This window comes from Rhipicephalus microplus, chromosome 2 (genome assembly GCF_043290135.1).
Source record: "Rhipicephalus microplus isolate Deutch F79 chromosome 2, USDA_Rmic, whole genome shotgun sequence".
Lineage (NCBI taxonomy): Eukaryota > Metazoa > Arthropoda > Arachnida > Ixodida > Ixodidae > Rhipicephalus > Rhipicephalus microplus.
Window position 1 is genome coordinate 223,764,546 of NC_134701.1, and position 27,232 is coordinate 223,791,777.

The 27,232-nt window shown below is 45.4% G+C and overlaps 2 protein-coding genes across 3 annotated transcripts in view; one reads left to right on the forward strand and one right to left on the reverse strand.

Annotated features, from left to right (window-relative positions):
• The window catches only part of Ak3 (Adenylate kinase 3), a 104,852-nt gene that overhangs the window by 13,967 nt on the left and 63,653 nt on the right, over positions 1-27,232 (forward strand). The gene's annotated exons all lie outside the window — the stretch shown is intronic.
• The window catches only part of LOC119170381 (uncharacterized), a 43,411-nt gene that overhangs the window by 5,704 nt on the left and 10,475 nt on the right, over positions 1-27,232 (reverse strand). For both annotated transcript variants that reach the window (XM_075876364.1, XM_075876369.1), the window contains exons 5-12: positions 21,020-21,095; positions 20,308-20,354; positions 19,726-19,759; positions 14,415-15,577; positions 7,860-7,886; positions 7,560-7,598; positions 2,030-2,095; positions 244-419 (exon numbers count right to left, since the gene is read on the reverse strand). In XM_075876364.1, coding sequence (XP_075732479.1) covers positions 244-419; positions 2,030-2,095; positions 7,560-7,598; positions 7,860-7,886; positions 14,415-15,577; positions 19,726-19,759; positions 20,308-20,354; positions 21,020-21,095 — 1,628 coding nt within the window. The remainder of the gene's footprint in view (positions 1-243; positions 420-2,029; positions 2,096-7,559; positions 7,599-7,859; positions 7,887-14,414; positions 15,578-19,725; positions 19,760-20,307; positions 20,355-21,019; positions 21,096-27,232) is intronic.

Below are 27,232 nucleotides of genomic sequence, written 5' to 3' on the forward strand. Positions count from 1 at the left end.
GTATAATCTTCAATGCTTCATGCCATGGGTACATCGTGGCTCAGCACAATTTATATCTTCTTGATGGTAAAGCTGATTCACAATTAACCAGGTTATTATTCTACATCTCATAAGATCATAAGATATGACAAATTACTGCAAGTCTGTTACTGCAGAACAAAACAATGTTGACCCATAAACATAGCAGCAGATCAGAAAGTTAGTTTGGCCCCAATGACGTCAGGTTACATGTACTATACTAACCATATCACTGTCATTGTTGACAGCCAATGGTTTCTCACTATTTGGGCTCAATCTCATAATGCCCAAGGCACCAGCATGTGTACAAAAATAGTGACCAAAGGTAATCCCGGAAACGTTGCCGGCTTGTCCTAGAGGCATGTCCATGAATTCCACCTGCTCCTCCAATGCAAGAAAGCCTGCATAAAAGTAACACTCGTGTCAACTGAAAAAAAAAATGAAAAAAGAAAGGGAGCTAAACATAAGAAGCAGTAGCTGTTTCGCTTATTGCCCAGTTAAACAATTCGATTTTTCGCCACTCGCAACGGCAGCTGTACCGAAGCATGCGCGCTGTATTTGCTAAATAAAAGAAGAACTGCGTGTTACAAAGGCACGTGACGATTCCTTAGCCAACGACATTAAATGTATTTATGATGCTTCTTCACTGAAGGCAAGAGGTTGCGTTTGCTTTAAGGTGAGTGGCTTGACAGAGGCACCTCGTCTTACCCCATCAGGACAAGAAAGGGAATTTTGAAGGCTCGCTTTTTCGTTTGACACAACCCTAATGAAAACCAGGTATTGGGGACGTTAATTGAACAGCTATGAGTGTATAGTAGTAATTCCAATATAGATGTGAAGAAAGTAAAGAGAACGAAAGGACAACTTGCTGCCGGCAGGGCCTAAAACTGTTGCCTCCAGATTCCTTTGATAAAACTGCTGCATGGGGGAAATGGTTAACGACTAAGATAGATAGATAGTGCAAAAAGACAAAATGCTTAAGAAGAAACACAGTCAGTGCTGTGTGTATGTTTCTTCTGAAGTGTATTGTCTTTTTGTGCTGTTAAATTTACCTCCAGATTCTGCACCCAATGTTAATACCAATATAGAGCTATAGCAGTGGTCGTGCCCTCATCCACTTATCGGGTATTTATGTGCATGCGAAACCTGGGAGTCTTGCTCAGCACCACTCCTAGCCATGACTGCTAAAGTAGAATGATTCCAGCCAGATGGGGTCAGGTAGCTCGTGAACCTTTAACAAGTGGATTACAAACCAACCAGTTCTTGGATATTAAAACAAGGTAGTCAAAAAAAAAAAAAAACTGGACAGAAGTCCTAACACCCAAGGATGAAAAACGGAGTGTGCATATGGGGGGGAGGGGGAGGGGGGGGGGCAATGAAACGTGCATGTACAAAGCACTGGCGAGAGAACACGTTGCAAGGACAGTGTCATATATGTGTCCTTCTTGAATTCTCTCATCTCGAAATGTGTTTTTTTTCTTCACACTCGGTATCGACCAACCAGCCCACCTATTATCGGTGTTCTAAAAGCTGGTTTGCCAAAAACTGCACTGTGGCCGTTAGAGACAATGTTGCTAAATCTTCTAAATGGGGCGCAGAGCCAATTTCACACATTTATTCTCAAGCATACGCCGCACGAAGTGGAAAATATAAATCCATAAGCATACGTTCCAAAAATAGTAGACTTTCGCTAATGACCATGCAACAAAAGGTAAAGAAACAAGAAAAGAGAGAAAACGCTGTTTCCTTTCCTCATTTCTTCACCCTGTGTTTTGTCATTACCATTCTGCACAGCATGAACAAGAACGCTCTAAAACATGTTTTGATAACCTTCATTAGATGAGTAAACTGATCTCAAACCATTGATGGTTCTGGCTAGTGTCACCGTATAATTAGGCATGAGTTGTTTTGATCCTGAAATGGGTCTCGCCAGATAATTTACACTTGTCCGGTGAAAGGAAACGTGGCACTTATGAAAATTCTAACAGCAAGAGAATCTATCATTACTCACCTTGCCGCAAGTGTTCCCTTGATTCCATATCCACCTTGAAGCTCTTTCCGACCATACATATAAATGCTGCAAGAAATACCGCTAGTTAAAATTGCACGCCAAGCAAAGCAGCAATGTGCTTCTTTAGAAAGCCCAGTTAATCGTGCAAGTTAAAGGATACAGTGAAACACTCAACCTAAATAAATAGTAAGTGAACAAGTTCTACGCATTGTGCCGTCAGGCAAAGGGGCAAGATTTTGATCTGAATACAATATTGAAATGTGGCTATAGTTTAAATGTAGCAAAAAGTAATGCTCAGTGCAGTAGTTACTGAATCACTGCTGCTGATGAGTATAGCAGTCACGAGATTTTGTAACGAAATGACAGATGACGACTATACTTGTCATGCTTTTTGACGCCGCATGGCTGCACTTCTCCATGTTCGGCCATTTGTGCCGCTGCTTTCAGTTTATTGCCATTTTCCATTGTATTGCCATTTTGCATTTTCCAGTGAAGCCCCCTTCGTATCTTTACTTATGCGATTAGTGAAATAAAGGCACCCTGCTAAATTGAAAGAATGGTACAGTTTTATCAAGAAACAAAACAAAACAAGTCAATAAACTGAGCAAAAAAAATTTTTTTTATAGTTTTGACACGTTTTTCTTGTATTCTCATGGTAGCAAAAGGGTACAGAATGGTACTGTATATACCTGCTGCATATAAAGTGCCATTCAATACGGTAACAGTGCACGCAGCATTGCTCCTTCATGATTACCTTTATCATCTGTACAGACAACAGAAAAATTAATTAGCAAACATTAGGTACACTTGTAAAATTAACAGACTAAAAAAATAAAGGCCATGAGACTTATCATACAGAAGCAGCATGACAGGTTACCCCACTCCTGTGTTCAGCTAAATGCTGGAGGTGAGTATTGTGGCCCTGTGCAGAGCAACACTTCCAGTTTCAAGGTTGTTGCTTTTCGCATTTCGCTTCACTGCATTCTTTCAGCTGTGGCACACTGAATGAAAAATTGTACTCACGGGCTATGCTCACAAGCATAGGTCCAAGTGATTGATTGATTGATATGTGGGGCTTAACGTCCCAAAACGACTATATGATTATGAGAGACACTGTAGTGGAGGACTTCGGAAATTTCAACCACCTGGGGCTCTTTAACGTGCACCCAAATCTGAGCACACGGGCCTACAACATTTTCGCCTCCATCGAAAATGCAGCCGCCGGAGCCGGGATTCGATCCCGCGACCTGCGGGTCAGCAGCCGAGTACCTTAGCCACTAGATCACCACGGCGGGGCACAGGTCCAAGTGAGCTCGCATCTCTGAATCCAAGTGAGGTCTAATCAAAAAGAAGAGCGCATCTTATTTTGCAGGCACTGATGTCCATTGATTGGTTAGCTGTAAAATCGTGAGCAAGTGCCCCCCATAGAGCGAAAGATAATAGGACAAGATTTGAAGGCGGTGGAGGGGGGGGGGGGGGGATCTTACTTGGTCGGGGACCAAAATTCACGATGGTGGCCAGAGAGCCTCTAAAAAGAACACACACCCGTGCTTCTAATAAAATGCATTATATTCAATACGAAGCACTTACTGAATTGGAAAGAACACTCGTGCGAATTTTCGTTTGTAAATAAAAGAAGAAGGGAAAGACTTTCTTCAAGTGTTCCAACAACTCTGAATGCAACCCTGGGGCACTACACAAACCATTTGTCTCCCAGTGTCCACATATGTGAAAAGATTAGTGAATTGGAATCAGGCTAGCCAAAACACATTCCCTTAAAATCTATTTTAATTGTTGGCATTACTTCAGCGTTTCTTCAAGACAACATTATGTCTATTTCTGCAAACAAACAGCGCATAGAACAACTGCGTAGTTTTCAAATCACCTGTATGCCTACATTTTTTTTTTTGGCAAGTTCACTCTGAATTTGTAAATGTTTTCAAATTACTCCACGTTATTCAAGAGAACGAACGGTCTAGCTTGTTTTTGTGCAAATTCTGTTGCACTGCAAGCGAGCAGAAGTTAACAAGTTGAGGCGTTGCTGCAGCATCCACGTTTCTGGATGCCATGCATACCGAGTTCGCAAGAAGCCAATAGAACACTGAATAGTAGTGGACTCCCTTTGCTGTCGCCCCGCCGCGGTGGTCTAGTGGCTAAGGTACTCGGCTGCTGACCCGCAGGTCGCGGGTTCAAATCCCGGCTGCGGCGGCTGCATTTCCGATGGAGGCGGAAATGTCGAGGCCCGTGTGCTCAGATTTGGGTGCACGTTAAAGAACCCCAGGTGGTCAAAATTTCCGAAGCCCTCCACTACGGCGTCTCTCATAATCATATGGTGGTTTTGAGACGTCAAACCCCACAAATCAATCAATCCCTTTGCTGTCATGTGGCTCTGCACAAAACCCTATCTGTAATATAGCTAAATGTACCTGTCAGAAGTCATGTTTAAAATTTGTTTGCTTCATTTGCAAAGTGGATTAGGTGGTGAAGACATACATGCCACAATTTTTTGGCTGATTAGAGCAAGTCAATCGTCAGGGTTGGAGGTCAACGATAACTGGCGCATTGGAGCAGAACCAGCGACATGCAAAGGCCTCTTCAACAGTGCTACAGTCGATGATGAAAGCATTCAGCTTGAGCGCAACCATGAAAAAGCTGGAAATGATCGATGACAATAAGGATGATGAACACATTGAAGTAGAGCTGTGGGCAAGCGAAAGAGCCTTGTTTGACAATAATGATGGTGATGATGTAAAAGTTGAATGACAGCAGTTATAAAGTGGCAACCTGGACGTTTATTGTGATGATGATAATATTAATGACCACGAGCTGATGATAAAGCTGATTATGATAACCAGTGATGGATTATAATAGTTAATGCGTTAAAACGGAGCTGCTGGCAGTACCCATGACCAAGGATGATGGACCTAGTGTAACTGGTGCTTCCAGGATTCACATCCGGACGCTTGTTTTTTTGTAGTGCAAAAGCTAAATGTTTCATGTTTTCTGTTTATTCCGACCTTTGTATGTATAGTTATTTTATATATGCAAAAAATATTTACGAGTGCAACTGGATTGTCTGTGGTATACAAAGGGCTAAAGTACTAAGGGATTTTGCGCACGTCTCAAGACTCTGAGAACATGGGTTCCTGAGAAACACTGCTACAGGAGTCTATAGAAATGAACAGGTAGCCCCCCCCCCCCCCCCCCAAAAAGAAAAAAATGGTGCGAAAAAAATGGTGCAAAAACTATCGAGAGAGAGCGTATAAGACATTTTAATAGACAAGAAAACTTGTAATGTGAGAATCCTCAGCTTCATAGAATCCTCAGCTCATATTAACGACTTACATTGGTTCATTGTAATTATACAAGCAATATTAAGGGGAGATGAGGGTCGAAAAACTGGAGTTTTTTTCAAAATTACCGATTTTTTATTTTCACCTGTTTTGATAAGATTAGTACCTCTACTGTTATGAAAAAAATATGCAGGTCTAGCCTTAACTGGAAATGCTTTAAAATTGCATCTAAAGAGCACAAGGTGCCTGTTAAAAGGTCGAAAGTGTGGAGTCTTCGAGCACCTTGCCGCCGATAATGCGCCGCCGCTTGCCATTGTTGGTCGCATGAGTTGAAGAGTCGAGATTCACTCTTCAAAAAACAACAGTTTCTCAAGCTGATGCAGCGCAAGGAATAATAAAAAGAAGCACTCTTCTGTGCGTTTTTCGAGCGCCGCGACTGGCTTATCACATGGTACGAATCGGGGACCGCCATTGGCTGCTGCGTGCCTGTATGTGCTGTGAAACCTACTTGTGGGGTCCATGTCTTGTCGAGCAGCGCAGCTAAACAATGCTTTTCTGGTGTAATTATCTCCGTTATGAATGAAAAAAGGCACTGCTCGCAAGTGAAAGCCGTTGTGCGGCGCGCTCTCTAGGAATAGGCTATGAGCAGCTGGTCCGATTTGCAGCAGTTCTTGGCTTGCAAAAGCCAATGCATCAAAAGTCACTCGCACCCATCAGCCGGAAATTTCGTCATGCGGCAATGGATCAATGGATGTCGTCAGCGCCAATCTTGAGAGGTCGAAAGAGCTCGCAGTGAGAGAACTTAGCAGGGACGATATTGCCATTATGTACGACGGTATGTGGCACAATCATGGCTGCAAAATGGCATGACACTGGACTTAGTTTGGATTTCGCAGCCCTGTCGAACTTCTTCCTAGCTTGCAGTTGGCACAAGGTTCTGCCAGATGGAGCGGAAGTTTGGCAAGCGTTTCATGGCCCTGTCTGTGAGCGAAATGTCTGTGAGGAGTCTGCTCAAAAACGCCGAGAGGGACAAACTCACGGTGCTGGCGTATTTTAGTTGCAGTGGCCACTACAAGAAGGATTGTTCTTTTTGGTGTGCAAATTTCATCTGATTTAATAATATCTTTCATAAATAAAAGCTCAATTTTAACTTTAAAACTCGTTTTTCTCAAAACACAAAATTTGCCATTTTTTCCAATGTGCCCCTCCTTTTTAGAGCACTTCTAGTGCTCCAATTTGCATGAAATTGTGCCCAAAATTTTTCCAAAGTATGACAAATGCAATTATCTAGTTTAAGTTTCAGTATGTTATTGTATAATAAAAAAAATTATGTATACCTTTACTAGGATAGGTGAAATATGGACTTTTTACGTGTATTATTTCTCACACATATTACATATTTTGTATGTGCTTTCTAATTAGTTATTTGCACTCAACACTTTATTTGAAGCATTATGAGCAATGAGTGCTAAAAAATTACAGAAGTTTAGGGATGAAAAGAGGGGGGGAAAAAGGCTTAGGGTTTTCACTTTGTCATGTTGCAGAGCTAAAAGTGTGTAACTTAGAAGAAAATTAATTATATATTTGAAATCAGCATAAAAAGTTCCATAAACAGCTGAAGTTTAATTGCTCTAGTGCGGATATTAAAAAAAAGTGTTTTCGAGTAGCATCTCCATTTAAATTTTAAAGAACATACTTGAACCATTCACATGTCGAAGAATTTGTGAGTGAAATTTCATCCTGATTTGGTTATTATAAGTACCAAAAACACGATGTCCTATGTCAAGAAGTTGGCCAAAAATGAACCTTGACAACAGCGCATTTTAAAGGTATAAGTGGAAGCTCATCTATGCGGAAAATATATGTTGCTTAAGATGATTTCTTCCATCATGAAAGCTTGGCAATTATGGTTGTTTTGACAATGTAGCTTTAGTAAACTCCTCATGCAAAATGCAATGACAAGTAGCCAGGTGACAACTTCCACGTGAATCTGGACAATGAGCTCTTCAGTTTTTAGCAGCCACTTGGTGCTCTTTGAAAGTTATTTTAACTTACCTCGTCTTAAATTACAATCTTCAGTTTTTAAACTGAACGAAACCAAAAAAGAAAGAAAAACAACAAAAAATGCAACTCTAGAAAAAAATGTGTCTTTCGATTCTCATCTCCCCTTGAAATTGCCTTTTTGCATTACATTTAAATTAACATATATAAGCAAACAAAGTTCACATAAAACTTACATGTCTGTGCAACAGCATCCTTTGTTTCATGTTGGACACCTGAAACAAAAGGATCCATAAAGTAAGATTTATAGCTTGCATATGTATAAAGCAGATCAATCGTATTGCAGTTAGGTAAAACATTTATCAATACACAGTTTACTTGTTTGTACAACAGAAGTCTCATCTTTAAGAAGAACACCTTAAACAAGAAGCAAACATGAGATAAGAATTATGTTGCATCAACTCATTTAAATACATCCATATACTATAGTTATGTTAAAATTTAAAGAAAGAAAATCATAAACAAATATAACTTACTTGTCTGTGCAGTGGAATCTTTCGTTTCTGAAAGAAAAAAATATATCAAACACGAAATAAGCATCACTAGTATCGCATCAATGCCTCCAAGCGCACCTCTCATTTATGCATTTATATATACATTAAAAATCAATCAACATACAGCTAACTTGACTGTTAAAAGGCATTCTTGGCTTTATGTTGCACACCTGAAGCAACAACTATGAACAATGTTTTCCCACAGACTGCTGAAGAGATAAACAACAGTTCCAGTCCTTAGTCTTGTGGAGAATAGCTGCAAGGGTCATCTATATGACGGCTTCCAAAGTACTAGTTAAACTTGTGTAACGGTATAGCTTTGTCCATTTTAACCCATTTTATGGTCTATAAATTTGCGAGGCATTGTGTGATATCAATGACTGATGCTACTAAATTAAGCTGCTACGGTTGAAAAGTGCACTGAAGAGCAGAGCTTGATCATTTTAACCCCACCAAAAACATTAGAATAACTTACCAGAAATATTTTCACCGAACTTGATTTGTAGATTTTTTTTGTCTCTGAATAAAAATGAAACTTCTTTATTGCAGTAAGGTTTCTTTGTTTAAATAATTACATAAAAAAAGATAACTTGAAGATTGCTTCACTGCTTGGCAATAAAATTAAAGCAGACTCAAGTGACACAACATGAACAAGTACGGCTATTCATAACCGAGAAAAAAAAGTACGGTAAGTGTAGTTGTTATTGGCTCCATGTGGGGAAAATTTTTGTTATTGGCAGGTATTGTCATAGGACATTCTGGCAAAAAAATTTTGCGACGGCTGTACTCGTCAGCGGGAGAGATAGGGCGAGGCATATTGCAGTCGAAGAAACATACTGGGAAAATTTCCTGAGACACCCAAAAGCATTGCATTGCTCAAATACCAAATTAACGAAAAATTTGAAAAGTTCGTGTAGTAGACGCACCGTAAGCAGACAATCAAGCCACAGCACCAGCAATCTCTGTTGCAAACTAACACAAGTGTTAATGTTATTTGCATAATAAAACATTCACATAATCGCAGCTTAATACTTTCACCGCCATTATCCATCAGTTCAAGAAATCTGGCTATGAAAATTGGTAGGAGCCTTTACACCTCGTTTGCCGAAAATTTATTATACTATATGAAAAATCCCACATATGTCACCTCTGCGTTTCAAGTTTTTTTTCTCCGAATATCTGCAACAACTACAAGGTTTTTGTAGTTGTAGTTCATCATTTTGTAAAAAGCCACTAAGGTTTTTGAAGGTAACAGGAAGACATTTGTGAAGGTTGGAGGAACTCGACACAGTGGTTGTCCTGTGCAAGTGTATGCGCGGGTTCTGAACTTTGCACTAATTGGATCAATCCTTTCGCTGTCAGTCCAGAGCTTACTCAGGCAATGACATACGCAGAAGCCCTGCTAATCCCGAGTATACTTGGTTTGCCTCTCTATAGCGATGCCCACCACTTGCCAGGCCACTCTTCCAAAAAAAAAAAAAAAAAAAAAGGAAATTTTTGAAAAGTGTGGGTGTGTCCCTCGTACACGGAGAGAACATACAAAGGGATATAACTCACGAAATTTTTCACAACAAAGGGACAGTGTGGTTGCACATCAGCGCCTGCTCGTGTCTCTGTGCTAGTGTCTCAACTGTGCAGCCGTGGTGAGTCAGTGCGCCACATGTGCACACGATCAGAAGGAAGCATTAAGGTGCTCTATACTAATTCAGACTCTAAATAAAATGGATAATTGGTCCCTCAGTGACTTTGAATTATTTGGTATTTGTGCGAATAGTGAATTTTAGCTTGAAAGTGAACAGGAATCTGGCTCGAATAATTTCAAATCGAATTCGAAGAGTATACGTCACGTATTATAAAGAAAAATGAGTATATTTGTCGTGACCTAACAAATATTATGTTCTCTCCAAAGCGTGTCCAAATGTTATACTTTTTATTTCACAAGCAACGGAAGCAACTTTGAATAGCAGCAGGATGTTACTTTCAGTAAAATGCAAGTGATAACCTGTAACATATGTCATGTTTTGAAATTCACTATACCTAGCGGTATAACAAACTTTGTAAACTTAAAGGAAGAATAAGTTTGAGGATAATATGTTCACCAAACCTTGAAATAAAGCTTCGCAGCAGTGCAGCTTTTCTCTGAATAGGTGTATTCACAGTAGAGCACCATTCTACTGCAGTGAAAGCACTTTTGCAAGGGGTTACATGCAGAATAATACACAAACTTTTGTTAATTGCGAATACATTGAAACTTAGTACTAATTTATTTCTAATCAAAGTGAATTAGGACACGTTAATGTTTGTTCATCCCACATCTGGTGACCCGGAATTCGAACTAACCGCACCACTATGGCCGAGCAAGAAGCCCTCATCACTCTTCGCCAACAAGTGCAACAACTGCAAGAGCAACTACAGGCCCACCAACAGCTGCGTTTGGACCACGCTCCACAAATCCCAGCTCCAGCGGGCACCACCACTGCTGCAGCCACTACAGACACGGACGTATGTCATGTCATCGTCGAGCTCCCGCCGTTTTCGGTGGAGGCGCCCGACGTATGGTTCATCCAAGCCGAGGCCCAGTTTTCTCTGGCACGCATCACGCAGGACCAAACCTGTCATAATTACATCGGCGCCCACTTGGACGCTCAATTCGCCAACAAGGTCCGCGATATGCTCATCAATCCACCATAGTCCAACCAATACGGATCAAGAGAAGTTGCGACAACTTCAGTCGGCCAAGCTTGCCGAGCGCAAACCTTCACAGTTGCTCCGCCACAATGCGTGCTCTCACGGGCAGCATGGAAGTCCCAGATTCCTTGCTGAAAGTGATTTGGCTTCAACAACTTCCAACACATGTCCAAGCAATTTTAGAGGCTCGGCCCAGGTTTCCTTTCAATGACCTTGCCAAGATCGTTGACTGCATCACCGAGATCTCCGTGTCGCAGTCATTCCCACCATCCAGGCTGTCGCCGCACCACTCAATACCACAGAGCTTGCGCGCCGCATTGACAACATCGACCAACAACTCGGCTACATTGAGCAACAGGTCAGAGATACTAATCACAAAGCAGTGACTGTGACACCGCCTCGTTACAGCAGCCTGTTGAGCACGGTCGGTGCTACTACCAACGGCACTTCGGTGACAGGGCCCGGCAATGTCGACCACCCTGCTCCGCCAACAAGAAGCACCAACGGCAGCTGGTGGAGACGACCGCAAGCTGCCAACCTGGAGGCCGCTGCATCTTCGTCACCAACCAAGCCACAAGACAGCTGTTCCTTATCGATAGTGGTTCCGACATCTGCTGCTACCCGTGGTCCCACCTTCAAGGTTCTCTTCCACTAACATCTTTCGAGCTTAGCGGGGCTAACCGGTTCACAATCAAAACATACGGCTCGTCGCGACTGCACGTCCAGCTCAAGAACATACGGCGCAACCTTCACTGAAACTTTGTTATCGCTGACGTCGTCGAGTCAAACATCGGCTCAGACTTTCTGGCTCACTATAACCTCCTTCCGGACTGCCGCAACGACCGGCTAATTGAAGCGACAACAGGACACTTTACACCAGGCCAGCGATCAACCACCCGACAGCCAAGCATCAAAGTCCTCAGTTTCGACAATCACTCACCGTAACATGCCATCCTCGCCAAGTTTCCCGGCTTGACACGCACCAGCAGACTGCCACGCAAAGTGCAGCACACCGCCATGCTCTACATCCGGACCACTCTAGGCCCCCCGGTTTTCTGCCGCACCCGTCGCCTTGCCCCAGAGCGCATGCACATAGCCAAGGCAGACTTTGAGGCCATGCTCCGAGAAGGCATCGCCCGTTGCTTCGACGGTCCATGGGCCTCGCCACTTCACCTCGTCCCGAAGAAGACCGCTTGCTGGCGACCATGTGGGGACTACCGCACCCTCAACGTGCGCACCATCCCGGACAGGTGCCCCGTCCCCCGCATTCACGGCTGTCTTGTCTTCTCCGTGCTGGACTTGGTGAAGGTTTACACGTTATTACCCGTCAATCAGGACATCCCGAAAACTGCAATAATCACCTGGTTTGCCTTGTTCGAGTTTCCCTTCATGAACTTTGGGCTAAAAAACACAGGGCAAAGCTTTCAGCGCTTCATCGACGAAGTCGTTCGTGACCTTGACTTCTGCTTCGTCTATCTTGAGGATATATTGGCCTTTTCACGCGACGCTGAAGAAAATCACGGGCACCTTCGTCTCTCGCTCTAATGCCTTAACGACCACGGCCTGCTCTTCAACGTCCAGAAGAGCGCACTCGGTGCTTCCACCGTTGATTTTCTCGGCCACAAAGTTTCATCACAGGGAACTTGACCCTTGCCTGAACGCATCTCTGACTTGCAGAAATACTCCAACCCTCCTCCACTAAAAAACCTTTGCCGTTTTCTCGGCATGCTGAACTTCTATAGGCGTTTATTACCACACGCCGCTGACTACCAGATGCCCCTTCATGATGTCTTGGCTGGTCTACGAAGAAACCAACCCGTCACATGAACACAGACTTTGGTGCAAACTTTCGAGGAATGCAAGGCTGCACTCTGCACCGCCACACTCCTCTCCCATCCCGTGCCTGACGCTCCCTTATGACACTTCACGGACACCTTTGCTTTCAACGTCGGCGCCCTCTCATGCAACGCGTGGACAACACCTGGCACCCCTTGGCATTCTTCTGGAAACTCTCGGCTTTGAAAGTCACCCCTTCAGTGGCCAGTTCCACCGACGAAACAACGACCACTGCACCTACAAGTTCGCCAGCTTACTATAGAGAACTTCTAGCGATATACGAAGCAGTTCAGCACTTTCGCCACGTTCTCAAAGTGCAACACTGCCCCATCTATACCGACCACAAGCATCTAACCTACGCCTTCTCTCGACGCCGCGACAAACTCCCGCCTGTTCAGCAGAACCAACTCTCGTTTATTGCACAGTTCACCACCAACATCCAACATATCAGCGGGAAAGACAACGTGGTCCCCAACGCGCTTTCACGTGTGACCACCATCAGCTCGGTGCAAATAACAGCAGACATCTGCTCCGAGGCCCAGACCACGAACGCAGAGCTGCAGGAACTTCTCAAGGGCATGTCCTCACTTCAGCTAAAAGAAGTCCCCATTCCAGGATCGGGAAGAACAATCAGCTGGGACATGTCGACAGGACGAAGCAGGCCCTATGTGCCCCTATGCCATTGCTGAGGTCTTTTCAACCAGCTCCACAACCTCAGCCATCCCAGCATATGTGCCTCTACATGCCTTGTGACTAACCACCCTGTCCCGTTGGCTGCGCACATATGGAGGGTGTGTGCATAAATGCCCTTCACAGATTTTCCAGCAGGCCTCCGCTGCTGGACTGCACAAATTGTACATATTGTGACCAACTACTATGCCTGGTTTTCCATGCAGCGGGATTGTCGCGCGTCGGCGTGCTCCTGCATTCACTGCCAACGCGCTAAAGTCACCAGGCACGTCACGTCCAAACTCGGAGCATTCCCTCAGCCCTCTGGTCGTTTCAAGCACGTTCACCTAGACATCATAGGACCCTTTTCCCCGGCTGTACACTATCGCTACTGCCTCACCACCATCGACCGGTACACTCGATTGCCTGAGGCATGGCCACTCGAGGGAATCATCATGGAATCTATCGCCTCGGCTTTCTTCACTGGCTGGATTGCTCATTTCGACGCCCCCCGCTGTGCAACCACTGACCAAGGATGCCAGTTTGATTCGCACCTCTTCAGGCTTCTCAGACTGACTATCGGTTTTGAATGCTTGAGGACCACCAGTTACCACCTCTGCGCCAACGGAATGATCAAGCCTTTTTACCGACAGTTCAAGGCAGCCATTATGTGCCATCCGTCATCAACCTGGCTCGAGGCCATATCTGCTGTCATTCTCGGTCTTCGCACCACCTTCAAGCCGGATATCCTAGCTACGCCAGCAGAGCTCGTCTACGGAAAACCACTTTGTCTCCCAGGCGAATTTCTCGCAGCTCTGCCATCCAGCACTACGACGTCAGACTCCACTGACTTCGCTGCTTGGCTCCGACGCACAATCGCTGCTTTACGCCCATTGTCTGCTGCCCACCACAGCAAGCCTACAAGTTCGCCAGCTTAGATGTGGGATGCGAAGTGGGTGAAGGACGGATCCGAACATAAAACGAAACGATGTTTATTAATGTAGTGGCTACAGCAGGGCAAGCATGCCAATGCTGCGCTTCAGATGGTTAGAGAAACAAACATGAAACCAAGCTTGGTAGCTTGTGTGAGCATCCGATGAAAGAGTGGCGGCGCTGTCTGTTACCGGACAGGCGCGTTTCGGCAAGTAGGCGTGTCACGCTGGGCTTATCAGTGGCGAGACGGAGGCTGCGCAGGACTGTGCACAGTGGTCGCCATAAGAGTATTCAATACTGCAGAGGGCTTTTCCTATAGTATCATGCAGTGTATAATGTTTTTGACTGTAGCCACTTCTACCAGCCACATGGTTGAACACTATAAATTTCACAAAAAACATTCGCTCTCACCTTTATGTGGTTTGGAGGGCTCCTTGCTGTGCCTGTCAAGCACAGGCAGCTCAGAGATCTCGTGACTCTGACGAATAGTTGAAGCAGCCTTTGTGGACTTGGCCGCTGCAGTACACACGAGCGCGTCCTGCTTTTGCCTCCACGAAGACCCAATCCATGCATCTTCATCCTCCTCTCCACCAATCTTGTTTGAAAGCTCAGTTCTAGCTTCAGGCAGTTTGGGTAGAGTTCCCTCTTTATCAAACTTTAGTGCTGACATCAGACCTTCACCACACCGTGTGGTTTTACTCGAATACCTCCCTGGACTCAGCCAGAAATTGCTCCTGGGCTTGAAAGTTTCAATAGGAGAGTCACGGACGGATGAGGTTTTTGACATACAAGACTCGCTCCTCTGTGTCTCACAAGGACGCCCTGCAGCTCTGAGACTTTTTACAGTTTCCCGCCACGCAGGTCTCTCTTTTCCCACCTCTGCAAGAACTGCATCGTGCCGAGATTTCTTGAGACGTTTCGCAGCTCTCGCACCCTTCTTGCGCAAACCAATTCTGTACTTCAATGTTCCCGTTCCATTAAACACGACTCTATCTGCTAGCCCAGCGTTCTTGCCAGTTTCGGAACGTTGAGGGTTTAGTGGTATCGGCGCAGACCAGAAGCTTTTCTTTTCAACAGCTGCTCCTTCACAGTGAGCACCGTGGCTGCCAAACCTTGCCTCAGTGGCCTTTACAAGCGGGCTCGTACTGGGTGAGCGATAGGTCTGCAAGAGTTTTGAGCTACTTGGTGCAGCGGGCAGTCTCGACCAGGCCCACGGGTTGTTTCCCTTCATAATCTCGGGAAACACTTCTTTCATGAAACGCTTATATTTTGCATTCTGAGAGCGAGCAGACTTGTTGTGGGCATGCTTTTCGGCACGGCTACGCGGTTCCGGTGATTTCCTCGGACCTGTGGAGGTCCAGAGGTCGCGAGAGATCAGTGGCGGCAGCCCAAGTCCTTCGTCATTCTCTGAGCAGGTTGAGGAGCTGGAACTCCGTGATGAAAGGTGCTTCCTTTTGAGCTGTCTCCTACTGTCGTCTTTAGCAGCTGAACTATCAACAGTATGCAAGCATTGCTCAGGCTCGTCTGCTTGAGCTCTTGATTCTTGTACGCAAGTTTCAGTCATAACTGTCGAGCTGTGGAAAAAAAAAAAAAAAAATGGGAGGAAAACAGCATGAATTATGAAGTTTTTTTCTATGGACTATCCTTCATATGAGTGGAAATACTACTTTATGTCAGCAAGTTATTTTGTCACACACACACATGCACGCCGTACGCCAGCACACACATACGCACACACAGTTGTTATGTTCTAGTAACAGTGCGACAACTTCAGGAAGAAACAAAAAGGACAGGAAAGAGCGCTGACTGTCAACTGCATTTTACTGAAGGTGCTACGAGCGCTTCTACACAGAGTACAAAAAACAGTACTCATGCGCAACGATACATGTGTGACCACGATAATATAATCTTGGGTGAGAAAAGAATACTCTCTTCCGGAAGGAATAAGTGAGGGTGTACTGATGCATTGATCCTTGGCATTCCTGATAAAAAATGCTTCTAAAATCTCTCTTTCATTTTTTGTTCTTTTTTTTTTTTCAAAAAACCGTGCTTTATAAAACATAGGAGTGCACTTACATTCTTTACAGGGTACGGCCATGAGACTACCATAGCCCTTCTTAGCATTTAACGCATGCTGTCTTGCTCAATCATTGAAGCATTGCCTCGTTTGTGCTATGTTTATTTTTCCACATGTCAACGGTATCTCATACACATTAGATTAGCATTCAGTAAACTGAATTACTTATAAACTGTATACTGTTGCTTATAAACAGTAAACTTAATTATATGATAATGGTCACACATGTATCGTTGCGCACGGGCACTGTTTTTCGTACTTTGTATAAAAGCAGTCGTAGCACCTTCAATAAATTCAGTTGACAGTCAGCGCTCTTGCCTGTTCTTTTTGTCTCTTCCTGAAGTTGTCGCGCTATTACTAGAACATAACCACGATGAGCCAACTCGCCAAAATTAAGCTCTTGTTGTTACACACACAGTATATTGCATAAGGTAGGCTTAGTAAAAAAGATAATAAAAATTAAGATGGGGCGGGACTTCATTAGGTTGAAAAATCAGGTTTTAAAACTTCACAAGCGTCTGAAAGATTACTGCTGAACCCTTTTATAAGAAGCACTGATATAAGAGACAAATGGATATAAAAGACACGAGCGTAACCCCAGTAAAATACGGGTTGATAAGCAAATGCATACGGAATATTCTGCTTACAAGAGACATCCCGTATAAAAGACAAGAAGGGCTGCCCGGAGCATGCCTCTTATATAAAGAGGTTTAACTGTATTTACCTTTCACAAAATTTACACTTGTTTACTCACTGTTTCAAAAATGACTCTTTTGGACTTTTTCTTTGACAAGTTCACAGGCAATGTGGGCGAACTTCTGCATTTCTCTCAATCGACCCAGTGGTGGCAAGACACCCATCGCGCGTATCTGCACTTCCTCTTTCAAAGACCGTTGAAAAACTCACTACAATAAGAGACTTTGACGCGTGTAGTACAGTGAGCAGATATGGTGTGGCTCTGGATTTCATACCGCAAGCAAGGCTTGTACCAAAAGTTCCCGGCTCGCTGCACAGGTCGCTTCATGGCTTTGTCGCGCCCTAGCGACATTACATACTGTAGTAAGAGTGTTACCCACAGCCAAAAGTGAAAGCAGAACTGAAGAAGACAAAGGTGTACATGAGGGTGACGATCGTGAAGTGCACGAGCTTCAGAACACTGACAGTTAAAGTCAGTGTAGTCAACAACCTGAAGAGCGCAAGACGTTTGGCCTGAGGGACCAAACGAACTGAGTTAGTGCCACCAGACCAGTCGGGACGAGCTTGGCAGTTCGCTGCAGTACAAGTGTTCCAGCCTAGTCCTTGCGGGCTGTTCAGCGTGCGGGTCAGGGTGAGCTACTGATCTCATGCCAAGTTGTATGTGTGAAGCAACTACCGAAGCCGTGACCATGGTGCTGAGCCGGCTCGAGTGCGGTACCACGAAATGTTGAGGGCGTGGCTTCAGTGCCGCTTCAGGTGCATTGTTTCTAATGCATTCCCGAAGAAACAGTTCCTGATCTGCTCGTGGCCTCGTGAGCGATTCATCGTGTCGTCCTCTGGTTCGAGCTTCTGTGTCCTTCATCGATACTGTAATTGACGTGCTACGGACCTCATAGTAACTGCCGTATCCAACAGTTAGGACACAGCAGTTACTTGCGTGAGCGTAGGTAAACACTGCTGGCACTAGGCTTTGCTAAGGCACTGACTAATGTTGGCCATTGTAAATGTATGTAACCGTTTACATGTATTATCGATAAATGTTTTCTTGTCCATGACAAGGTTGTTTGTCTCTGAGGGCCCAAGAGCAACTACACATAAGCCATACTACAGCTTGCATCAACTGGCTCTCACTCTAGGAAAACTGACATCATGCATGTCACCCGTTTGAAGCCATACCACGCATGACGCTGACCGACTCGGTGGGCGTCGTCTGCAACGGGGCAGTGTATTCATACTGGACTTTCAACCAAGTGTGAAAGAGAAGGAAGCGAGGTTCAATTCTACACCAATCCTTCCACGGCCATCTATCATACTGCGTTGTAAAACGAACATCTCTCATGGTAACAATAATCTAAATGTTCGTGCACCTTTTTCTCAAGAACTATGAAGCATGAAAAAACCAAGTTTTTCACCTGTGTTAATTAGCGGCATTTGTGTAACTGTGTCTAGAATAAGTAGCCTAGGTACATTTGTATTCTTTAGATAAGCAACAATCTTTATACATTGACGAATGTAAAAAACATCAATCTAGTTTTCTTTCTATGCTCACAATTTTAGTTCCACTTCTGTAATGTGAAGGTACACTCACACCTCATTGTAACAATAGCAAAGTTGCATTTGACACGAACATAAGCTCTTCATATTCGAAAATTTGTTATAGAGGTTTATTCTTAACACTATATCTATTGCAAAACTATTTTTAATTTACTTCGTTATAAGCGATATTTCCTTATATCTGTGTTCATTATATCGAGCTTTGAGGAGTGGTGGTAATAACTTTATGAATAACTCTAGCGAATTCATGGCCTGGGCTAAGGCCGCCCCCGAGGGAGGACCGGAGACCCTGTATACTCGCAGCCTTGCTGGATGGCCCAGAGTTAATCTTGGAGGCTGAAGCTGCGCAGCGCAGCCTCATCTAGGGAGACTGCATTTTCTTATGCTAGCTGCACATTGCCAGAGGATGTGCCTAAGTGTTGCGCGAGTCCAGCCACACAATTCATAGGTATCATCTGGGTAGGCATCTGGATATAGCCTCTTAAAATGAATGGGGTTGAAGGTCTGGGTTTGTAATTGCCTCCAATCTACCGCATTTGATCTGTCTAGCTTGGGGCTTGGTGGTTGATAACTACGCCTAGATATTTTATAAATGTTCATAATGTCAGAGCATCGGGTCATTCTATCTCTCTCTGACCAGCCCTCCACGGGATGTCCCTCCCCTGAAGAGGGCCTTTCTACGTGGGCGCGGAACATGAGACCTCACACTATGCAACGGTCCTCCCCATTGAGGCACTACCACATTCAACGAGTCATTTAACGTGTGGCTCCCTGCGAGCCATGCAAAAAGTAAAATTTTCTTTTACTCAGAATGGACATAAGCAAAATATAACTTGCACAGTACTTGTAGCTTAAGATTTCATTCTATCTGTGCCAAAGTAGGGGGTGCAGCACAAAATTGTAAAACTGTGCAGATAGCATATCTTGAGGGGAAAAAGAGTATGTGTGCAAAAAACCAAGCAAGACAACAACACTAAATACAATTTTCAACCATTTTAGAGCTTCCATGCAACCTGTATCAATTCAAGATTACTTGGAAATCTTGAAGACATAGCTTTTAATACTACTGCTTTACAGACAAATGAGAAAACTCACTTTAAAAGTCTCATCCCAACTTAGATCAAATTAAGGAAAATTCAGCAGATTCCACATACCTTGGGAATTGATGTTGTAATTTTTTATTGAGCAACACGTTATGAAATGATGCTAAATATATGTACAAACCTTGCACGCACAGACATATGTCGAACACTTCCCGATGTTTATATGACCAGTTTGAACTTGCGCAACGATAAGAACAGGAGCATGAGTATTAGCAACGCCAGAAGCGATAAGCTGATATGAAGTGCTCTCACCAAATCGTGAGGTGAAAACCAAGTCGCAAGGAGTTCCTACCTTTCAGCTGGGAGTACGATGAGGCCTTGAACATCTGAAGACAATGAAACACAAGAGCAGGTCAGGTCAGTGCATTGCACGGAGTGCAGTACTCGTGGATTGAAACACCAAAGTCGGAACGCATGGTGGCAGGTACACGCGGTACTGCCCATGGAAAGGCGTTGCATTGTAGTGTGGAGAGATGATAATGGTTTTGAGGCACGATTACAATTTCCAGTCAACCCACAGGCCAGACTGTCGTCCACTGCCACTCTAGCGGAGCACATCAACCTCGGCTAGTTTCAGCGTGATTCCAAAGCAAGCGTGTCGATTTCAAGGTATGGAAAAGCATGCCGGGGCTGCAGTGAGCTCGTGCGGTTTGGTATCTATAGAAACACTCAATAGTGACCCGGAATGGTAACAATGAAAAAAAATCTCGCCCTCGCGTTGTCTTAGAATGCAACACCTGACTTCTGCCAGTGTCCATGAGCAGTGCAGCACATACCGACAGCCTTTGATTTTGACTTGCCTTTCAATCCGTGGGCACCGCACTATACTAGCGGAAAATTGTTCAAACTGCGATATATTCATGAAGAAACTTACCTGTTCGCGTGGGTGATACATTTACAATGCTCTTAAAGTAAGGATGCCTGCCAAAGAAACAAATGAAAACAGAAGTAAAGGAAAAGCACCTTTCGCATGTGTTAATTATGACTGTCAAGTTTCAACAGGGTAGAGCAAGAGTTGAAAATGCCCGTGAAATTTTAGTACGTACTTGCAATAGTGTTTTGCTGCTTATAAAAAAGCATAAAGAAGCAGCTGGTAGGAAGAAATGTTGCATATGTAAAGCCCCTTTTCTGTAGCTGCATAAATATAGCTCCTATTATGTGACTACATGTATATCTATATATATATAAGCAAAAGGAGATGGCCAGAATATACTACTTAAAAAGAAGAGTACTGCAACGTGAAATGCAATATTAACGTCTATTTTAAACTTGATTTGCAGTAGTGATCACAGTGCTTTGAAAACAATTCATATTATTTACAAAGCAAACATTGCTAGCCCATCAAAATAAATGGATAATTTTACACGCAAGACCATCTGTTGTTAGTCACGCCCTACATGGCAAATAAAGACGGAAATAGTTAGTTGGCTTAAGTAGTTAAAGCATTATTTATCATACGAGTTTGTATAGAAAAAGAAATTATAGAACTATTCAATGTCAAGGTATCTCTGGCACAACAAGTAAAACGTAAGAGTGGTGCAACTGAAGCAAGAATTATTTTAAAAAGAGGGCAAGAGAATACGTACAGTGAACCATTTTCTGGCGACTCGGGTTTCAGTTCAATTTTTCGAATGTTCTCAACAAACAGGAAAGACTGCTGCCCTACAAAAACAAAACAAAAGAATTAACATGCCAAGGCACACAGTACAACAAAAATGATTGGGCCAAAACACACCCAATGAAGGGAAATTCGTGTGCTGCACTGTCCTTTCTATAGCTTTAAGAGGCCAACTTTCTCCAAATTCTTTATAAGACAGACCACACTCAGTGCATAACAGTGACTGACTATTGGTGCTCTGTCTCCAACCCGCTAGCTACTCCAATGCAAAACAAGAGCATGAAAGTGTTTGGAAGATAATTACGGGCGGGCCTATGTACAAGCGTTTAAAGTGTTGTGGTATACCCTGCAAATGATGCTGGTGTTTGCAAACACGCCTACCGGTTGAAAAAGTGAACCTCTATAAAAATACTCAACAACAAATGAACATGGAACATTTGTAACCAATGTTTTCACAAGGAAATCTGTATTCATTGGAGTTCCTTGTCCTGCTGCTACACTGACAGTGAAGAATTGTCACAGGGCACGAAAATGCCTAAGAATTTGTAACAATGATGAATGTGGCAAATTATGTGTACTCCCTTCGAAGAAGGGCTCTACACGTACTATATTGTTACGTTAGAAAGAGACTGGTAGACGTTGAAAGGGGCCGTTTATTAGGTCGTGAGGGGCAGCTCAGAAGCGGCCGACTGGTTAAAGATCCTCCTGATCCTCTTCTTCCTCTCTCGCTCTGGGCGACGAGTGCGTTCCCCGTATACGCTTCTTCGTCTTCGTGCATGTTCGCAACATTCCTCTCCGCGCAGACGAAGGCTGCCGGTTGAGTCAGTCAAGTTGTCGTGGCGTGTAAAGTTTCAGGCGGGCAACATGAACCACTTGAGTTTTGGCAGCTCGTCGACCACTCGCCGTGAGACGAGCCATTACATAGTTGACCTCTGTAAGTCTGTCGACAATGACAAAGGGTCCATCGTAAGTGGCCAAAACCTTTTGGCATAACCCGCGCTTGCGCATCGGAGTCCACAACCACACCAGATCACCACGGCGATAAATCACTGGTCGATGGTGAATGTCATAGCGTGCCTTAGCTTTGTCTTGCGACGCCAATGTGCGTAGTCGAGCTATGCGACGGGCCTCTTCGGCGAGGCAGAGAGTCTCGGCGACAGTGACGTTGTCGTGGTCACAGAAAGGCAATATTGTGTCGATTGTGTGCCGGGGCGAACGTGCATAAAGCAGAAAGAAACATAAAGCAAAAAGAAAGGGCTATAGCCTGTAATCTCATGCTTCGCAGTGTTGAACGCGTAAGTAATGAACGGGAGTACGTCATCCCAGTTCTTGTGGTCGCATGAGACATACATAGACAACATGTTGATAATGGTGCGGTTGGTACGCTCCGTCAGCCCATTAGTTTGGGGGTATGGTGTCGAGTGACGCAGGCGAGACTCACATAAACAGAGTAGCTCCTCCACGACATCTGCTGTGAATTGTTGTCCACGATCACTGATAATCAGGCGAGGTGGGCCATGTCGGAGGATGACGTACTGTAACAAAAACGACGAGACTTCACTGGCAGTTGCGGAGGGGACGGCCGCCGTCTCGCAGTAGCGTGTGTGGTAGTCGACGCAAACAATTATCCATCGGTTGCCCTTAGCCGATTTTGGGAAGGGGCCCCGAAAGTCAATGCCCACTTGTTCGAAAAGGTGTACTTGGAGTAGGCATCGGCTGTAGAAGACCAGCTGGACCAGTAGATGGACATTTGTGACGCTGACATTGCATGCAGCTTGCCACATAACTCTCAACAGATTTCTACATACCAGGCCAATAAAAGCGCTCTTTAGTCTGGTGAAGAGTCCGCGCCAAACCTAAATGTCCAGATGTAGGGTCGTCGTGCATGACACTCATAGTAACTGTTCGCAGGCTCTCCGGGACCACTAGAAGGAAACGCGCACCACTGCTGGAGAGGTTCCTTTTGAACGACAGTCCATCACGCATACAAAAACGGCGTGCACTAGTGGAAGCGGATGCAGCGGCGAATAGTGGTGTTAGTTTAGCATCCTTCCGCTGTTCTGCTCTGAAACTGGGATAGTCCGGGAACGTAGGCGACACAGACGCTACAAGCTGGTCAAGGTCATCGGATTCACAGTCTGTTGTGCTAAGTGGCATACGTGAAAGACAGTCTGCGTCAGCATGTCGATGACCACTCTTGTAAGCGACGGTAAAACTGTATTCTTGTAGCCGGAGTGCCCAGCGCGCAAGGCGGCCACAAGGGTCACGAAGGTTGACAAGCCAACACAATGAGTGGTGGTCGGTTACGACTGTGAATGGGCGTCCGTACAGATAAGATCTAAACCGCTGAATTGCAAATAATACCACCAGGCATTCTTGTTCCGTAACAGTGTAGTTTTGTTCCGGCCTGCTTAGGGAGCGACTTGCGTATGCGATGACGTGTTCGCGGTCGCCGTAACATTGTACTAGGACGGCTCCAATACCTATGTCGCTAGCATCCGTATGAAGCTCTGTCGGAGCAGAAGAACTGAAGCTCTGTCGGAGCAGAAGGACTGAAGCACGAGTCGTTACGTCAGCAAAAACTTCAATTGACGGAATGAAGAATCGCACTCCGGAGTCCACTCAAAGGAATTGTCCTTTCGTAAGAGGCATGTGAGAGGATACGCAACGTCGGCAAACTTCGGAATAAAGCGGCGGAAGTACGAACAAAGCCCCAGGAAACTACGAAGCTCCTTGACGGAACGCGGCGCATTGAACGCCTCAACTGCTGCTGTCTTCTGGGGGTCAGGGGGGGTGCCATCCTTGTCAACGAGATGCCCGAGCACAAGCGTCTGGCGGTCTCCGAAGTGGCATTTCTTCGAGTTTAAAATTAGGCCAGCGTTTCGGATGCAGTTCAAAACAGTATCCAGACGAGAGTTGTGTTCACTGAACGTGCGGCCAAAGATGACGACGTCGTTGAGGTAGCACATGCAGATGTTCCACTTCAAGCCACGCAGAATGGTGTCCATAAACCTCTCGAACGTTGCCGGTGCCTTGCACAGTCCAAATGGCATCACGTTGAATTCAAAGAGCCCATCAGGGGTTACAAAGGCAGTCTTTTCCTTGTCCTCTGGGTGCATCAGAATTTGCCAATAACCGGATCGTAAGTCTACGGAGGAAAAATAAGAGGCCAAATGTAAGCAGTCTATTGCATCCTCTATACGTGGCAGCGGGTATACGTCCTTTTTAGTCACGGCATTCAGTCGGCGATAGTCGACGCAAAATCTCCAAGATCCATCTTTCTTCTTAACAAGGATTACCGGTGCTGCCCACGGACTGGATGACTCTTGTACCACTCCCTTTTGCATCATTACCTGCACTTGGTCGTTGATAATTTGTCTTTCTGACGGGGAAACACGATATTGTCACGATGAGTCACAAGTACTGGGGGATTTATTAAACCACCAGGTAGCTAGCACTAGGACGATGCGTCAGTTGTGGCTGGCTCTCGAGCCAAGAAGAAGGCGATCTTTTTTCCTCCAGATTTAGAGCCGCTCTTGCTGTCAACCCACTACGTGCTGGCGGCATCATCCCCCCTTCCGAAAAGAAAAAAAAAACAAGTACCAAAAAGAGGAAAGGAAAGTACATAGGAGCACCGCGATGCTACTACATAGGCACGTGAAAAAAAAATGGAAATTCGGATGAAGTGAAAGTAAAAATTGAAGAGCGTGCCAACATAAGAAACGTCAATGAACGAGAAAGTAAGTTCACAAAATAAACAAAAAACGCAAAAAACGCTGTATGATAAAGGAAAAGTTACGAACAACGCGCAATAAATGGCTTCATGCGCAACACATGAACGACGTCCGGCCTCAGCCGTGTCCTGCTCCGTGCATGGGGTGTTGAGTCCGGAACCACTTCGTAGTTCACGTCACTGACGCGGCGTAACACTTTATATGGGCCAAAGTACCGGCTCAGCAACTTTTCACTAAGGCCACGGCGGCGGACGGGCGTCCACACCCAAACTTGATCTCCGGGGCTGTAAAACACTTCTCTGTGGCGGGTATTATAGCGTCGTGCGTCTGCCTGCTGTTGCTGGCCGATGTGCAGTCACGCGAGCTGCCGGGCTTCCTCGGCACGCTCTGCGAATTCTTCGGCGTCTGTTGCCAACTCGTCTTCGTCCTGACACGGTACCATTGAGTCTAGCATGGTCTGCACTTCGCGGCCGTAGAGAAGCCGAAATGGCGTGAATCGCGTGGTCTCTTGCACGGCGGTATTATACGCGAAGGTCACGTAAGGCAAGATCCGGTCCCATGTTTTGTGCTGTACGTCGATGTACATTGAGATCATGTCTGCGATGGTCTTATTCAGTCGCTCGGTAAGTCCGTTGGTTTGCGGGTGGTATGCAGTTGTCCTTCGGTGTCTGGTGTTGCTCAGTTTGAAAACTTCGTCCGTAAGCTGCGCCGTGAATGCCGTCCCTCTGTCCGTTATTACACTGGAAGGAGCACCGTGTCGTAACACGATGTGGCGCATGAAAAATTGTGCTACCTCAGAAGCCGTGGCTCGTGGGATCGCCTGGGTTTCAGCGTAGCGTGTCAAATAGTCGGTCGCGACGATCACCCATTTGTTGCTGTCCGCAGACATAGGAAATGGCCCGAGAATGTCCATGCCGACTTGGTCAAACGGCGTGCAGGGTGCTTCAATGGGCTGAAGCAAACCAGCTGGCCTAACAGATGGTTGCTTTCGGCGCTGACATTCCCGACAGCTCTTTACGTACTTCTTTACGCTTGCTGAAAGTCCTGGCCAATAGTACCTCTCGCTCACTCTGGCAAGTGTCCTTGAGTAGCCCAGATGACCGGATGTGGGTTCGTCATGGCAAGCAAAGAGGACATCGTCTCGCATGTCTCGAGGAACCACCAGGAGGTAAGCACGATTGTTTGAACGAGCGTTCTTCTTGTACAGCACACCGTCTCGTAGGCAAAACGACGTCAACGAGCGGGATAAATGACGTGGTATGATTGCGCCCTGGCCCTCTAAATGATCAATGATTGGACGAATCTCTGCATCATCTCGCTGTCGTTTGCTCAAGTCTGATGCACTAACGGCGTCCAGAAAGCCTTCGTCTTCCTCTGCTTCCTGACTGATGACATGAAGGGGTGCGCGTGACAGTGTGTGAGCGTCTTCATGCTTACGGCCGGACTTATGGACGATGGTGACATCAAATTCCTGCAGCCGCAAACTCCACCATGCTAGCCGACCTGAAGGGTCACGCAGGCTTGCCAACCAACAGAGCGCGTGATGGTCCGTCACTATCTTGAAGGGACGACCATAAAGGTACGGGCGGAACTTGGTGATTGCCCACACGACTGCGAGGCACTCTTTCTCCGTAGTGGAATAATTCGCCTCGGCACGGGATAGAGAGCGGCTGGCGTAGGCTATCACTCTTTCGATGTCCTCTTGACGCTGAACGAGCACTGCACCGAGCCCAATGTTACTAGCGTCGGTATGGACCTCCGTGTCAGCATCATCGTCGAAATGAGCGAGAACGGGCGCTGATTGCATGCGCTGTCGCAGCTCATCAAAAGCTGCTTGTTGCTCGTTTTCCCAGACAAACGGCGTGTCGTCCCTTGTGAGACGAGTCAGAGGTTCTGCTATCTGTGAAAAGCCATGAATGAATCGGCGATAGTAGGCGCACAAACCAAGGAAGCGCCGGACGGCTTTCTTATTGACAGGAGCTGGTAATTCGGCAACAGCGGCAAGCTTGTCTGGATCGGGACGGATTCCTTCGGCGCTAACTACATGTCCAAGAAATTTTAGTTCTTTATAGCCGAAGTGGCACTTCTGTGGCTTTAGTGTGAGGTCCACCGATCGGATAGCCTTCAGCACGCTGCGCAGGCGGTGAAGGTGCTGCTCAAACGTGGTAGAGAAGACCACCACATCATCAAGATAGACAAGACAAGTCTGCCACTTGAGCCCTGTGAGGACAGTGTCCATCATTCGCTGGAAAGTTGCCGGTGCTGAACACAAGCCAAAAGGAAGCACTCGAAATTGGTATAGGCCGTCTGGAGTCACAAAGGCTGTTTTCTCACGGTCTCGCTGATCTACTTCGATTTGCCAATACCCGCTTTTGAGATCGAGAGAAGTGAAATAATGGGCACGACGAAGTCTATCCAGCGAATCGTCGATACGTGGCAACGGATAC